The sequence below is a fragment of the Triticum urartu genome, chromosome 2A (assembly GCF_056163025.1).
Source record: "Triticum urartu cultivar PI428250 chromosome 2A, HENAU_Tu73, whole genome shotgun sequence".
NCBI classification, from domain to species: Eukaryota; Viridiplantae; Streptophyta; class Magnoliopsida; order Poales; family Poaceae; genus Triticum; species Triticum urartu.
The window spans coordinates 24,325,144-24,341,569 of NC_141874.1; the positions used below are offsets into that span (position 1 = coordinate 24,325,144).

At 45.6% G+C, this 16,426-nt stretch overlaps 1 protein-coding gene across 1 annotated transcript; it reads left to right on the forward strand.

Annotated features, from left to right (window-relative positions):
• Positions 1 to 2,846: 2,846 nt before the first annotated feature.
• LOC147983089 (uncharacterized) lies at positions 2,847 to 3,380 on the forward strand. The gene has a single exon (XM_087540636.1). It carries the CDS (start codon positions 2,847 to 2,849, stop codon positions 3,378 to 3,380), a length of 534 nt encoding a protein of 177 aa, XP_087396762.1.
• Positions 3,381 to 16,426: the final 13,046 nt, after the last annotated feature.

Genomic DNA, 16,426 nt, shown 5'->3' on the forward strand with positions numbered 1-16,426 from the left:
GCGACTAGCTGTGCTACAACAGGCAACCATTTGTGCTACAACCGACGAATGGTCGTGCTGCAAACCATGACGAGGGGAGATGCGGCCACTGGCGTGGCGTGCTGGAACAGCCACGAGGGAGCTACAACTATGGCCCAGAAGAGCCTGGAACCATGGTCTAGTGGACTTGCAAGGCGACGCCCTGCGGCTGGATGTTGCAATCGTGGACCGGTGGGGCTGGAACCGCGGTCCGATGGAGCCACGAGGTGACGGATCTGTCGGCTGGGGATGCTGCAAACGTGGACCGGCAAAGCGAGATCGATGCTGGAACCAACGCGTTCATATGTTGGAACCAGTGTGTGGATATGCTAGTACCGGTGTGGCAAGGCGGATATGCTACTCCCTGGAGCTGCGATGGTCAGCACTTGCAGTGTTAGTGGACGACGATGCTGGAACTATCTCGCCAGGAGGCTGCAGCCACTTGATGGCAATGGGCCCCCAACCAGTGATGGTGGGACCGCTCGATGAGAGACGCTGCAACCGCTGCCGACTGGCAGCCACGGTTGTGCTAGAACCGACACTTCCTCAATGCTGACCATGGTGCCGAGGATGGGCGAGGGCGGCACGGGTCACCGGCGATCGTCGATGTGGCACGACTTTTGTGAAGGGATTTTTTTGTTGACTTGGTCGGTCGAGACGAGGCAGACGATCTCACAGCGCATGGCGTTTTGATCCAACACACGCATGCATGGCAAGCGACCAAAATTTGGGTCAGTTGACCGGGCCTAGCATCGCCCTATGGAAAATGTTTTTTTGTCTGAGACTACTCACAGTGGGAGTAAGATAAATAATAACATCACACATATCTAGATAAAATAGATGATGTGGCAAGCAATAAATGAAGAAATGGAGGAAAGTGGTAACATAGCTAGTTACTAGTAGTATGGGTAACATCACGCATATCAAGGCAAAATGAGTCTATAGCCTAATAAATGAAATGTTGCATGTTACCACACATATATATGTTACTCTCCACTATAGAGGTAGTAACATAGACTAGTAACATTCACATGTTACTAGTCTATGTTACCACTCATTATGGCTAGTCTGATTCGTAAGCCGCCTTGAGTGATTCAAACGTGTCCCCTGTGCTGGGCACGATCGTTGGGTTCTACGATAGGGTGCGTAGATTGCAAATTAAATTTTCCTACACGCAGAACAACTAAAAACATGCTACGGAGATGGATCACATATCGTTATCACTAGATGTGCAGTGCCGTGCAGCGAAAATAGAGTTGGGGCAGCGCGTCTCCGGAGTCGTCTCCTCCTCGTCAATCTCCCATGTAGCCGATCGGATCCCACGAACAGGTTTTCCCGAGCGCCGCAAGTGCACCGCATCTAACGTATCCGCGCGTGCAGGAGGAACGTCGTGCGGTGGACTGTTAGGTCCGATCAAACAACCCGACGGCGAGTGGAGGTGGCTATTCCCAACACATGCAAAGCCCTAGTGATGGCATCGAAGCGATCAATCGCACGAGTGTGCCGCACCTCCACTATATATAGGCATCCGTCGCGGGTTCAACACTTTGGCCTCGCACGAAACCTAAAGCCCAAAATATGTTCGGCCGGGATCCGAGTCCGAGTAGGATCATATCTGACTTGTGGAGTCGGATCGGGCCTCACAGGTTCCTTCCCTTAAGCGCGTGATCCCTAAGTTCAAGTCGGCTTGGTCACAGGTCGGATCACCCCCGACCTGCTCAGCTGGTAGCGGCCTCTAGCAAGGCGTACTGACCACCAAGTAGACAATGAAGCAGGTTGGTGAACCTGTACATCACACTTCTATTCCTTTTGCCACACAATATATATTGTGGCTAAGTTTCGTATTTTGACCCTTTTGTGGTATAAAATCGAGATCTGACCCCTGTTTGATTTTTTTTCGAGATTTGATCCTTTTTCCTACCGCCACGAGGCCCGGCGGTAGGTTTCTACAGCCTACCGTCAGAACCTCTGATGGTAGGAAACTTATCCACGTCAGCACCGGTAACGGCCTCCGTCCCATCCTACCGCCGCTGGTCCTGGCGGTAGCCTGTGTGATCCTACCACCAGAGGCCCTGGCGGTAGGGTGTGGGCAGTTATAAGCCGCGGGCCGGCCGACCCACCCCCTTCTCCCCCCACCCAGCCGCCCAAGAACAGAGTTGTTCCTCCTGCCCCCTCTCTCATCTCCTCCACTCCCCACCTCTAATCTTCGTCGTTTCTTCACCGTTTTTGCGGATCGAGATGGCCCCGAAGAAAGAAAAGTAAGTTCCTTCGATCCCTCCAATTAGTTTTAGTCAAATAAGTTCCGATTCGTCGCATTACTTGATTCAAATCAATCCCCTTTCTGAACTAGATTAAAAAAATTTGAATCCTAGGATTGATTTAGGTTGATTATATATGTTATATTGTGTTAGATATGAACTCTAGTCACTAGTTGGTATGGTTATGTGAAGACGAACCCTAGTTCATATTATTTTGGGAGGATTTTTTTGATATGGTGCATGTTGGATGAATTTATTGTGATATGATGATGCATGTTGATATGCTATGATGCAAGTAGTGGATATAGTTGGAGAACAAATGTTGAACCCTCAACTTCTCAATTTTTTTGTTAACAAAATTTATGATATGATGAATATTGGAGTAAGCAAAATTTATATGATGCAAGTAGTGGATTTGGTTGGAGAAATATGATATGATATTGCATTTGACCCATTTTGATATATGTATTTTATTTAGTTAATGATGAACTTTTGTTATGCATCCATATGTTTAGGTCTGCAACCATGGCGCAACCATCGCCCATTCATCTCCAACACAACCCGTCAGAGATGCCGCTCCCGTACGTGTACGAGTCCTTCCCCGAGATGCTGCAGCCGGTGGGATCTGTCTCAGACGAGGTCCTAGAGGCGATGAGGGCAGTGCGGTGGCAGGAGAGGGCAGAGCGGATCAACGATGATGTCAAGTGTTGGTCGCAGAGTGTGAAGGAGTGGAAGAGAGTGATTGCAGAGATGGAGGTAGATCCAACTATCTCCACTGTTCGTCGGGAAGGGACCATTGAAGCTGCCAAGCAGCACTCCAATTGGGAGCTGCGCAATTTAGAGCGGAGAATCTACTTTGAAAGCATTGCGGAGGAGAGAGCCAGGATGCCACCCCCAAGTGCATCAGCGTTCGATATCATCAGCTGGGGAAGGGCGGAGGCGAAAACTCCAGCGGGCAAGGCAATGTGGGAGTGCTTGAACGGTCGGATGCCGACCAGCGTTCCGCCTCCGCCTGAACCGGTGGATCCGCTGCCGTATCTATCTCCACGGCCAGGCCTAACATACGAAGGGAAGATGTTTACCCGCTCTATAAACTTGTCTTAAGAACTTGTTGCACCGTTTGTTGGCTTTGCGAAAGCTTATTGTGAAACTACTTGCGTTAGTTGGGGTTGTCAAACTATGTGGACAAGTTTACTATTTGCTATTTGCTATGTGGAACCTTTATTAATATGTGAGCTCATATTTTTCTTTCTTTGTGAAACTATGTGATAAAACTTTACAAAAGAAACAATCACTAAAACTTGTAAAAACCTAAACCATAAAACAATCACCCAGGTTTTATTAATGTGTGAAAACCTAAACCATAAACCATAAAACAATCGATGTGATACTATTTTTTGAAAAAAGCAAACAATTAAACTTGGAAACCATAAAACACAGGACTCCACCGCCAAGGACCCTGGCGGTAGGGTCACAAGCTTACCGCCAAACCCCCTGGTGGTAGGGCGAACCTACCGCCAGGGCATTTTCATATTTTGTTACAGAAACTTTGCGAGGCAAAAACCCAGCCACACCCTACCGCCAGGGGACCTAGCGGTAGGGTTAGACAGGCTACCGCCAGGGTCCCTGGCGGTAGGCTACTTATCCACGTCAGCTCGGGTAAACGGTCGCCGTCGCCCTCCGTCGCACCCTACTGCCAGGGACCCTAGCGGTAGCCTGACTACCCCTGGCGGTAGCGAAAGGGTCAGATCCCAAAAAATTTCCCAACCGGGGTCAGATCTCGATTTTATACCACAAAAGGGTCGAAACACGAAATTTGGCCATATATTGTTGGGCTCAAGGCGAGTCTGTCATCCTTGTGGTAGCACGACCTTTTTCTTGTTCCAGTGATGCCGAGCACAAACCTAATTATCTCATAATCCTTGTCTCATGGCCATGCTTATCTTGGTCGGATCACACGAGGTCCCAGAGTATCTCTCTCCTGATCGGAGGGGCAAATCTCATCTTGCTTGACCATGTCTCGCAGCATGGGTTTGGACAAGCCCGAAACCTACCTTTATCACTACCTAGTCACGGAGTAGCGTTTGGTTGTCCCAAAGCAAGTCTATCACCATCGCGAGTACATGCGCTAGCTCAGGTCTTAGGACATAGAATGTATTTGTACTAGAGACTCACAGATGACATATCGCTGTGTCTCATAGTTGGGTCTGTCCGACTCGGACCTTATCTCGACTCACGACCAAATCCTTCCGAGTCCATATTATCCGGTTAGCATCCAATGCTCCATGGCTAGTGAGACCAAGCCATCGACCGTGTCATATGCTAGTCTATTCGGCTACGTGTCCACACAACCCTTTTGACCGGGGACCTTTTAGGACAGTCATCATACAATGCATAGTCCCACAAACAAGTCACGTACTTGTTGATACACATCATTGATAATGTCCAAAGAATATCTTTATTCATAAAAACATAGGAAATATCATCATACATGATTGCCTCTAGGGCATATCTCCAACACCGACATGTCGCTTATCTCTCTCCCTTATCCCACGCGAAGAAGCGCACAACCACCCATTTCCCAACTGGTTTGACCTCTTCGTCTGCAACCTCTCGATCTTGCTGGGCATGGCTTTGCTCCTTCACACTAGTAGAAAACAGGGCTTTCGTTCGGGCCTGGCCAGCCCATTAGTCCCGGTTCTGCATGAACCAGGACCCATGGGGGGCATTCGTCTCGGTTCGTGAGCCCAGGGGGCCGGCCGGGGCCTCGTGGGCATTGGTCCCGGTTCGTGTGGACCCATTTGTCCCGGTTCTAGGAACAAATTGGGACCAATGGGCCTCGCTCCTGGCCCATAGCCATTGGTCCCGGTTCGTGGCTCAAACCGGGACAGAAGGGGGAGCTTTAGTCCCGGTTCCAGCCACGAACCGGGACAAATGAGTTGCCTATATATACCCCATCGCCGTAGCAGAGCACTCCACAGTGCTCTGTTTTTTGCTGGCCGACGAGGGGGAGGGCATTTGGGTGCTCTAGCTCACCTCCTATGCACATGAGGTGTTCGATGAAATGCCCGAGCCACACTAGTTAAGCTTTCTCCTCTCGAAGCTCGACCTCCGAGCTCCATTTTTCTCGAGATTTGTCTAGGTTTATATTAGCGGTCCATCACGCCCCGTCCCCGTCTTCACCGCCGTCGATCGCCCGCGCCGATCTTGTCGCCGACACCACCGTGGTGAGCCTCTTGTTCTTATCTTCTTTCTGAAAGAAAAAAAAATTCTTACTTTACATAGATACTTGTGTAATTTTCTTACTTTTGACACACATAATTATACATAATGCACGCAGATGAACCGGCAATGGATGTACGGTGATAGACACACCTCCGAGTACATTAAGGGCGTGCATGATTTTCTTGAAGTGGCTGAGGCAAACAAGCAGAATGGTTTTATGTGTTGTCCATGCCCTAAATGTGGGAATATGAAGTCTTACTCTGACCACAAAATCCTTCACACCCACCTGCTTTACAAGGGTTTCATGCCACACTATAATGTTTGGACGAGGCACGGAGAAATAGGGGTTATGATGGAAGACGACGAAGAAGAAGAGGACGATGACAACTATGTGCCCCCTGAATACGGTGATGCTGCAACGGGGGAAGCTGCTGAAGATCAAGAGGAACCAGATGATGTGCCTGATGATGCTGCAACGGGGGAAGGTGCTGAAGATCAAGAGGAACCAGACGATGTGCCCAATGATGATGATCTCCGCCGGGTCATTGTCGATGCGAGGACACAATGCGAAAGTCAAAAGGAGAAGCTGAAGTTCGACCGCATGTTAGAGGATCACAAAAAAGGGTTGTACCCCAATTGCGAAGATGGCAACATAAAGCTCGGTACCGTACTGGAATTGCTGCAGTGGAAGGCAGAGAATGTTGTGCCTGATAAAGGATTTGAGAAGCTACTGAAAATATTGAAGAAGAAGCTTCCAAAGGATAATGAATTACCCGACATTACGTACTCAACAAAGAAGGTCGTATGCCCTCTAGGATTGGAGGTGCAGAAGATACATGCATGCCCTAATGATTGCATCCTCTACCGCAGTGCGTACAAGGATTTGAACGCATGCCCGGTATGCGGTGCATTGCGGTATAAGATCAGACGAGATGACCCTGGTGATGTTGACGGCGAGCCCCGCAGGAAGAGGGTTCCTGTGAAGGTGATGTGGTATGCTCCTATAATACCACGGTTGAAACGACTGTTCGGAAACAAAGAGCATGCCAAGTTGATGCGATGGCACAGTGAGGGCCGTAAGAAAGACGGGAAGTTGAGAGCACCCGCTGACGGGTCGATGTGGAGAAAAATCGAGAGACAGTACTGGGCTGAGTTTGCAGGTGACCCAAGGAACGTATGGTTTGGTTTAAGCGCGGATGACATTAATCCTTTTGGGGAGCAGAGCAGCAATCACAACACCTGGCCTGTGACTCTATGTATGTATAACCTTCCTCCTTGGATGTGCATGAAGCGGAAGTTCATTATGATGCCAGTTCTCATCCAAGGCCCTAAGCTACCCGGCAACGACATTGATGTGTACCTAAGGCCATTAGTTGAAGAACTTTTACAGCTGTGGAATGGAAACGATGTACGTACGTGGGATGAGCACAAACATGAGGAATTTAACCTGCACGCGTTGCTGTTTGTAACCATCAACGATTGGCCCGCTCTCAGTAATCTTTTAGGACAGATAAACAAGGAATACCATGCATGCACACACTGTTTAGCTGACATCGAAAGTATATACCTGGACAAATGCAGGAAGAATGTGTACCTGGGCCATCGTCGATTTCTTCCGACCAACCATCAATGTTGAAAGAAAGGCAAGCATTTCAAAGGCGAGGCAGATCACCGGAAGAAGCCCGCCATGCGTACCGGTGATCACGTACTTGCTATGGTCAATGATTTACATGTAATCTTTGGAAAGGGTCCCGACGGACTAGCTGTTCCGAATGACGCTGAGGGACGCGCACCCATGTGGAAGAAGAAATCTATATTTTGGGACCTACCCTACTGGAAAGACCTAGAGGTCCGCTCTTCGATCGACGTGATGCACGTGACGAAGAACCTTTGCATGAACCTGCTAGGCTTCTGGGCGTGTACGGGAAGAGAAAAGATACAGCTGAGGCACGGGGGGACCTGCAACGTTTGCACGAAAAAGGCGTCATGCCTCCAAAGCAGTATGAAGGTCCTGCCAGCTACGCTCTTACCAAAGAAGAGAAGGAAATCTTCTTTGAATGCCTGCTTAGTATGAAGGTCCCGACTGGCTTCTCGTTGAATATAAAGGGAATAATAAATATGCCAGAGAAAAAGTTCCAAAACCTAAAGTCTGATGACTGCCACGTGATTATGATGCAACTGCTTCCGGTTGCATTGAGGGGGCTTCTACCGGACAACGTCCGATTAGCCATTGTGAAGCTATGTGCATTCCTCAATGCAATCTCTCAGAAGGTAATCGATCCATAAATCATACCAAGGCTAAGGAGTGATGTGGCGCAATGTCTTGTCAGTTTCGAGCTGGTGTTCCCACCATCCTTCTTCAATATCACGACGCACGTCCTAGTTCATCTAGTTGACGAGATTGTCATTCTGGGCCCCATATTTCTACACAATATGTACCCCTTTGAGAGGTTCATGGGAGTCCTAAAGAAATATGTCCATAACCGCGCTAGGCCAGAAGGAAGCATCTCCATGGGCCATCAAACAGAGGATGTCATTGGGTTTTGTGTTGACTTCATTCCTGGCCTTAAGAAGATAGGTCTCCCTAAATCGCGGTATGAGGGGAGACTGACTGGAAAAGGCACGCTTGGAGGGGACTCAATAATATGCAGGGACAGGCATTCTTGGTCTCAAGCACACTACACAGTTCTATAGAACTCTACCTTGGTGACCCCGTATGTCGATGAACACAAGAACAGTCTGCGCTCCAAACACCCGGAGCAGTGCGACGACTGGATTACATGTGAACACATCAGGACTTTATGTAGTTGGTTGGAAACACGTCTCAGAGATGACAACACTGTTTGTGATGAGCTGTACTCGTTGTCCAGGGGACCATCTTCGACTGTATTGACTTACAAAGGATACGAGATAAATGGGAATACATTTTACACGATCGCCCAAGATCAAAAGAGCACCAACCAAAACAGCGGTGTCTGCTTTGATGCAGCAACCAAGAGGGGAAAGGACACATATTATGGTCACATAGTGGACATATGAGAACTTGACTACGGACATGATTTTAAGGTCCCTTTGTTTAAGTGTAAATGGGTCAGTTTGCCAGGAGGCGGGGTACAGGTAGACCCACAGTACGGAATCACAACAGTGGATCTGAACAATCTTGGGTACACTAACGAACCGTTCGCCCTAGCCAATGATGTGGCACAGGTTATCTATGTGAAGGACATGTCTACCAAATAGAGAAAAAGAAAAGATAAGGAAGCGAATACATCATACGATGAGCTAAAGCGCCACATAGTTCTTTCAGGAAAAAGGGACATCTTGGGAGTGGAGGGCAAGACAGACATGTCTGAAGATTATGAAAAGTTTCATGAAATTCCTCCCTTCAAATTCAAGGCTGACCCAAGCATCCTGATAAACGATGAAGATTATCCATGGTTACGGCGCAATAAGCAAAGAACACAAGCGAAGAAAAAGTGAAGACTTTCTCTCCACAACTATTATGATGATACCCTGCCAACTTTCAACCTTTTCGTAGTTTTGAATGGTGCATTTTGAACACACAAAAAGTCAGGAGTTCAAATAAGTTAAAAAAACGAAATCCCTTTATAACAGACGAGTTTCCGTATGAAATCCTGATACTTCGAAAGAGATTGTCCGTTTTGTACATGAAGTGCATTTGGTTTTTGCCGTAACGCTCTCAACTTTCTTGCACATGCTATGTGGGTGAAATGATGATACCATGCCAACTTTCAACCTTTTCAGAGTTCATTTGAAATGCTTTTCAATTTCAGGGTCTTATAGCTCAAAATAACCAGTAAATGCATGAAAAATAACAAATGAAGTCAGAAAGGGTTGAAAATTGATGATGTGGCTTTGAATGCTGCATTTTGAACACACAAAAGTCAGGAGTTCAAATAAGTTTTAAAAAATGAAATCCCTTTGTAACAGACGAGTTTCCGTATGAAATCCTGATACTTCGAAAGAGATTGTCCGTTTTGTACACGAAGTGCATCCAGTTTTTGCCGTAACCCTCTCAATTTTCTTGCACATGCTATGTGGGTGAAATGATGATACCATGCCAACTTTCAACCTTTTCAGAGTTCATTTGAAATGCTTTTCAATTTCAGGGTCTTATAGATCAAAATAATCAGCAAATGCATGAAAAATAACAAATGAAGTCAGAAAGGGTTGTAAATTGATGATGTGGCTTTGAATGATGTATTTTGAACACACAAAAAGTCAGGAGTTCAAATAAGTTTTAAAAAACGAAATCCCTTTGTAACAGACGAGTTTCCGTATGAAATCCTGATACTTCGAAAGAGATTGTCTGTTTTGTACACGAAGTGCATCCAGTTTTTGCCGTAACCCTCTCAACTTTCTTGCACATGCTATGTGGGTGAAATGATGATACCATGCCAACTTTCAACCTTTTCAGAGTTCATTTGAAATGCTTTTCAATTTCGGGGTCTTATAGCTCAAAATAATCAGTAAATGCATGAAAAATAACAAATGAAGTCAGAAAAGGTTGAAAATTGATGATGTAAGTAGAAACCAAATAAAATAAAATAAACTTTAATAAAATAGCAACAGTAAGTATTTTGTTGTAAGTAGAAACAAAATAAAACAAATAAAGCAAAAAAGAAAAGAAAAAATTGGGGAAAAAATGCCACCTATTGGGCCACCACGACCTGAATACGACTAGAAACCCATCCATGGGCCAGGATTCAGGCCCGCAGAAGGCCCAGCAGGCCCACAGGCATAGTAGCGCGAGATTAGGCCCAGAGGCCTGCACTTCAGAGGAGTTCAATGGAGATGGCGGGGCAGGGCTTATAAATAGGTCTGGCCGCTCCTCGGCTAGCGAGGTGGGACTAAACATCCCACCACACCGCGGCTTTGGCAGGCGCAGGACATTGGTCCCGGTTGGTGCCACAAACCGGGACCAATGCACATGCTTGGTACCGGTTCGTGGGACCAACCGAGACCAATGCCCCCCTTTAGTCCCAGTTGGTGCCATCAACCGGGACCAAAGGCCTCTGCTTCCCGCCCTTTGGGCTGCTGAAAAGAGACCTTTGGTCCCGGTTGGTGGCACCAACCGGGACTAAAGGGGGCGTTGGTCCCGGTTGGTGCGACGAACCGGGACCAAAGCCTTTGCTATATAAGAAACACTTGGGCAAAAATTCAAAATTTCATCGCCAGTTGCCCCCGACGACGCCGACCTCCTCGACGCCGCCAGGCTGCCCCGCCGCCATCACCGTCGCTGGTGCCCCCGAGCCCACGCCGACGATGTCCGCCGCCCCCGAGCCCATATCGACGCCGTCCGCCGCCCCCGAGCGCGCCCGGCCACGCCCCTGCGCCACGACCCGCCCCCACTGTCGTCGTCGTCGCCGACCACGCCCCTGCCCCGGCCCGCGCCCCCACCGTGGCCGTCGCCGCCGCCCTCGCCGCCCCTGCCGTCGCCCTCGCCGGTCGCCCCAGATGTGAGCCGCCGCCGCCACGACTCTATTCAATGTTTTTTTCATATAACTGATGACCCACAAGTATAGGGGATCTATCGTAGTCCTTTCGATAAGTAAGAGTGTCGAACCCAACGAGGAGCAGAAGGAAATGATAAGCGGTTTTCAGCAAGGTATTCTCTGCAAGTACTGAAATAAGTGGTAACAGATAGTTTTGTGATAAGATAATTGGTAACGAGCAACAAGTAATAAAAGTAAATAAAGTGCAGCAAGGTGGCCCAATCCTTTTTGTAGCAAAGGACAAGCCTAGACAAACTCTTATATAAGGAAAAGCGCTCACGAGGACACATGGGAATATCGTCAAGCTAGTTTTCATCATGTTCATATGATTCGCGTTTGGTACTTTGATAATTTGATATGTGGGTGGACTGGTGCTTGGGTGCTGTTCTTACTTGAACAAGCCTCCCACTTATGATTAACCTCTATTGCAAGCATCCGCAACTACAACAAAAGTATTAAGGTAAACCTAACCATATCATGAAACATATGGATCCAAATCAGCCCCTTATGAAGCAATGCATAAACTAGGGTTTAAGCTTCTGTCACTCTAGCAACCATCATCTACTTATTACTTCCCAATGCCTTCCTCTAGGCGCAAATAATGGTGAAGTGTTATGTAGTCGACGTTCACATAACACCACTAGAGGCTAGAAAACATACATCTCATCAAAATATCGAACAAATTCCAAATTCACATGACTACTAATAGCAAGACTTCTCCCATGTCCCCAGGAACAAACATAACTACTCACAAAGCATATTCATGTTCATAATCAGAGGGGTATTAATATGCATAAAGGATCTGAACATATGATCTTCCACCAAATAAACCAACTAGCATCAACTACAAGGAGTAATCGACACTACTAGCAACCTACTAGTACCAATCCCGGACATGGAGACAAGAATTGGATACAAGAGATGAACTAGGGTTTTGAGAGGAGATGGTGCTGGTGAAGATGTTGATGGAGATTGCCCTCTCCTGATGAGAGGAGCGTTGGTGATGACGATGGCGATGATTTCCCCCTCCCGGAGGGAAGTGTCCCAGGCAGAACAGCTCTGCCGGAGCCCTAGATTGGTTCCGCCAAGGTTCCGCCTCATGGCGGCGGAGTCTCGTCCCGAAAGGTTGCTTATGATTTTTTCCTCGATGAAAGACCTCATATAGCAGAAGATGGCCATCGGAGAGCCAACAGGGGGCCCACGAGGCAAGGGGCGCACCTTGGGGGGTAGGGCGCGCCCCCACCCTCGTGGCCAGGTGGGTCCCCCTCTGGTGAACTTCTTCCGCTCAATACTTTTTATTATTTCCAAAAATGACTTTCGTGGAGTTTCAGGACTTTTGGAGTTGTGCAGAATAGGTCTCTAATATTTGCTCCTTTTCCAGCCCAGAATTCCAGTTGCCGGCATTCTCCCTCCTTATGTAAACCTTGTAAAATAAGAGAGAATAGGCATAAGTATTGTGACATAATGTGTAATAACAGCCCATAATGCAATAAATATCGGTATAAAAGCATGATGCAAAATGGACGTATCAACTCCCCCAAGCTTAGACCTCGCTTGTCCTCAAGGGAAAGCCGATAACGATAAATATGTCCCCATGTTTAGAGGTAGATGCGTCGATAAAATAAAATACGGACATGAAGGCATCATGATTATTCTCATAACAACAAGATATATAGATATTGTCATATGATTTCTTATGCTCAAGTAATAATCTATTCACAATGCAAGATATGAATCATAAACTTTATTGAGAACCAACAAACTATAATCCCAGTCATTGAAGCAATTGCAATTTATCATAACATCAGAAAGAGTCTATGTCAGAGCTTAATAGCAAGTCCACATACTCAACTATCATTTAATATTTCATAATTGCTAACACTCACGCAATACTTGTGGTTACGGAGTTTTAATCGGACACAAAGAAAGATAGAGACTTATAGTTTTGCCTCCCAACCTTTTACCTCAAGGGTAATGTCAACAATAATAACTCATGCTCCCCTACATCCAATTAGATATATCTATCAGGATCTTTCCAACATACTGTGCTTGCCAAAGGATAAAATGAAAAAGGAAAGGTGAAGATCACCATGACTCTTGCATAAAGTAGAAGATAATAATAAAAGATAGGCCCTTCGCAGAGGGAAGCAGAGGTTGCCATGCGCTTTTATGGTTGGATGCACAAAATCTTAATGCGAAAGAACGTCACTTTATATTGCCCCTTGTGATATGAAACTTTATTATGCAGTCCGTCGCTTTTATTTCTTCCACATCACAAGATCGTAAAAATCTTATTTTCTCCCACACTAATAATTCATACATATTTAGATAGCAATTTTTATTTCTTTGCACCGATGACAACTTATTTGAAGGATCTTACTCAATCCATAGGTAGGTATAGTGGACTCTCATGGCAAAACTGGTTTAAGGGTTTTTGGAAGCACAAGTAGTATCTCTACTTGGTGCTGAGAATTTGGCTAGCATGAGGGGAAAAGGCAAGCTCAACATGTTGGATGATCCATGACAACATACTTTATCTCAGATATAAGAAAACGTAACCCATTACGTTGTCTTCCTTGTCCAACATCAACTCTTTAGCATGTCATATTTTAATGAGTGCTCCCAATCGTAAAAGATGTCCATGATAATATATTTATATGTGAAACCTCTCTTTCTTTATTACTTCCTATTAATTGCAACAATGACCAAAGATATGTTTGCTAACTCCCAACAACTTTTAATCATCATACTCTTTCTATGTGAAGTCATTACTCTCAATAAGATCAATATGAATTCTTTATTTCTTTTTATTCTTTTTCTTTTTCTTTTATTCACTCAAGATCATGGCAAAATAATCAAGCCCTTGACTCAACACTAATCTTTATTATATAGCTCACGGACTCGATTACATAGAGAGAACATAAAGCAAAACTCAAAACTAGATCATGCCATAAACTTTATTCTACTAGATCAAGATACTACTAACAGGATCGAACTAAGAAAAACAGTAAAGATAGGAGTGTGATGGTGATACGATACCAGAGCACCTCCCCCAAGCTTGGCAGTTGCCAAGGGGAGTGCCCATACCCATGTGATTATGTCTCCTTTGTTGTTGGTGAAGAAGGTGGAGGTGTTGTTGATGATGCGGGCTTGTCGTCCATCTTCCAAGGCATAGGCTCACCATCATAGAAGGATGATCGAGTCTCCGGGATCCTCAAATCTGCAGCCAAACTCATCCTTTTGAATCTATATTCATACTCACATTTTTGGTTTTGCAGGTCATAGATTTGGGCTTGAAGGTGCTCGATCTTCTCATGAAGCTTGAAGATGGCCTGCCTGATGTTGTCGGCATCCAGGTTGTGTTTGTTGGTGAACTCCGCGATCATCATGTGGTTGGAGTTGAGTCCACGTTCCACCATCCCCTGGCACTTGAAAACTTGTTGCTCCATTGCTTCGAGCCTCGCCTCCACGCTTCCGGTCCCCTTCGGTCCCTCAGCATCGCGGATGTGCAGCAACCCATCACGCATCTCAATGGTTTGAGGGTGTCGCAGCACCTCCGCGAGGTAAGGGTTGATGACCTTCTCGAAGAACTTGTCCTTGGAGGCACTTGGGGACGTCATGATAATCTAGATCTGTCAGAAAAACAGCTCGAAACAAGAACAGAGGATAATTGCGTGATACAGGAGTCAAAACCTTCGGGAGAATATATAATGAATTTTTACCGACCAAAATATGTATCATGCAAGAAAATGGAGTCTGGAAGGCACACGAGGTGCCCACGAGGTAGGGGGCGCGCCCAGGGGGGTAGGGCGCGCCCTCCACCCTTGTGGGGCCCTCGTGTCCTTCCCGGACTGCTTCTTATTTTTCTATTTTTATAAATATTCCAAAATGGAGAAATATTTCCTTAAAAACTGTTTTGGAGTCAGTTTACTTACCGTACCACATACCTATTCCTTTTCGGAGTCTGAAACGTTCTGGAAAGTGTCCCTTACGTATTCCTCCGGGGTTACAGTTTCAATAACAGTAGTTTCAACATTTATGGGATTACCTGAGATATAATGTTTGATTCTTTGACCGTTCACCACCTTCGGATTTGTGCCTTCGAAGTTGTTGATTTTTATGGCACCAGACCGATAGACCTCCTCGATAACGTAAGGGCATTCCCATTTAGAGAGAAGTTTCCTTGCAAAAAATCTTAAACGTGAGTTGTATAGCAATACATAATCACCTACATTAAACTCACGCTTTTGTATCCTTTTGTCATGCCATCTTTTAACTTTTTCTTTAAACAACTTCGCATTTTCATAAGCTTGGGTTCTCCATTCATCAAGTGAGCTAATATCAAATAACCTATTCTCACCGGCAAGTTTGAAATCATAATTGAGCTCTTTAATAGCCCAATATGCCTTATGTTCTAGTTCGAGAGGTAAATGACATGCTTTTCCATAAACCATTTTATACAGAGACATACCCATAGGATTTTTATATGCAGTTCTATAGGCCCATAATGCATCATCAAGTTTCTTGGACCAATTCTTTCCAGACCTATTGACAGTCTTTTGCAAAATTAATTTGAGCTCTCTATTACTCAATTCCACTTGACCACTAGACTGTGGGTGATAAAGAGATGCAATTCTATGATTAACATCATGCTTAGCAAGCATTTTACGGAAAGCACCATGAATAAAATGTGTACCACCATCAGTCATTAAATATCTAGGGACTCCAAACCTCAGAAAAATAACTTCCTTAAGCATCTTAATAGAAGTGTTTTGATCAGCACTACTAGTTGGAATAGCTTCTACCCACTTATTAACGTAATCAACAGCAACTAAAATATGTGTATATCCATTAGAGGCAGGAAAAGGTCCCATATAATCAAAGCCCCAAACATCAAATGGTTCAATAACAAGTGAATAATTCATAGGCATTTCTTGACGTCTACTAATATTACCAATTCTTTGACATTCATCAAAAGACAAGACAAACTTACGGGCATCCTTGAAGAGAGTAGGCCAATAAAAACCGGATTGCAATACCTTATGTGCAGTTTTATCTCCCGTGTGGTGTCCTCCATAAGCTTTGAAGTGACACTTGCATAGGATCTGTTCCTGTTCATGCCCAGGTACACAATGTCTAATAACACCATCTACTCCTTCTTTATAAAGATGTGGGTCATCCCAAAAGTAATGTCTCAAATCATTGAAAACCTTTTGCTTTTGCTGGTATGTGAAACTAGGTGGTATAAATTTAGCAACAATGTAATTAGCATAATCAACATACCATGGAGTACTACGAGAAGTATTTATGACATTTAATTGCTCATCAAGAAAGCTATCATCAATAGGTAGTGGGTCATCAAGAACATTTTCTAACCTAGACAAGTTGTCTGCAACGGGGTTCTCAGCT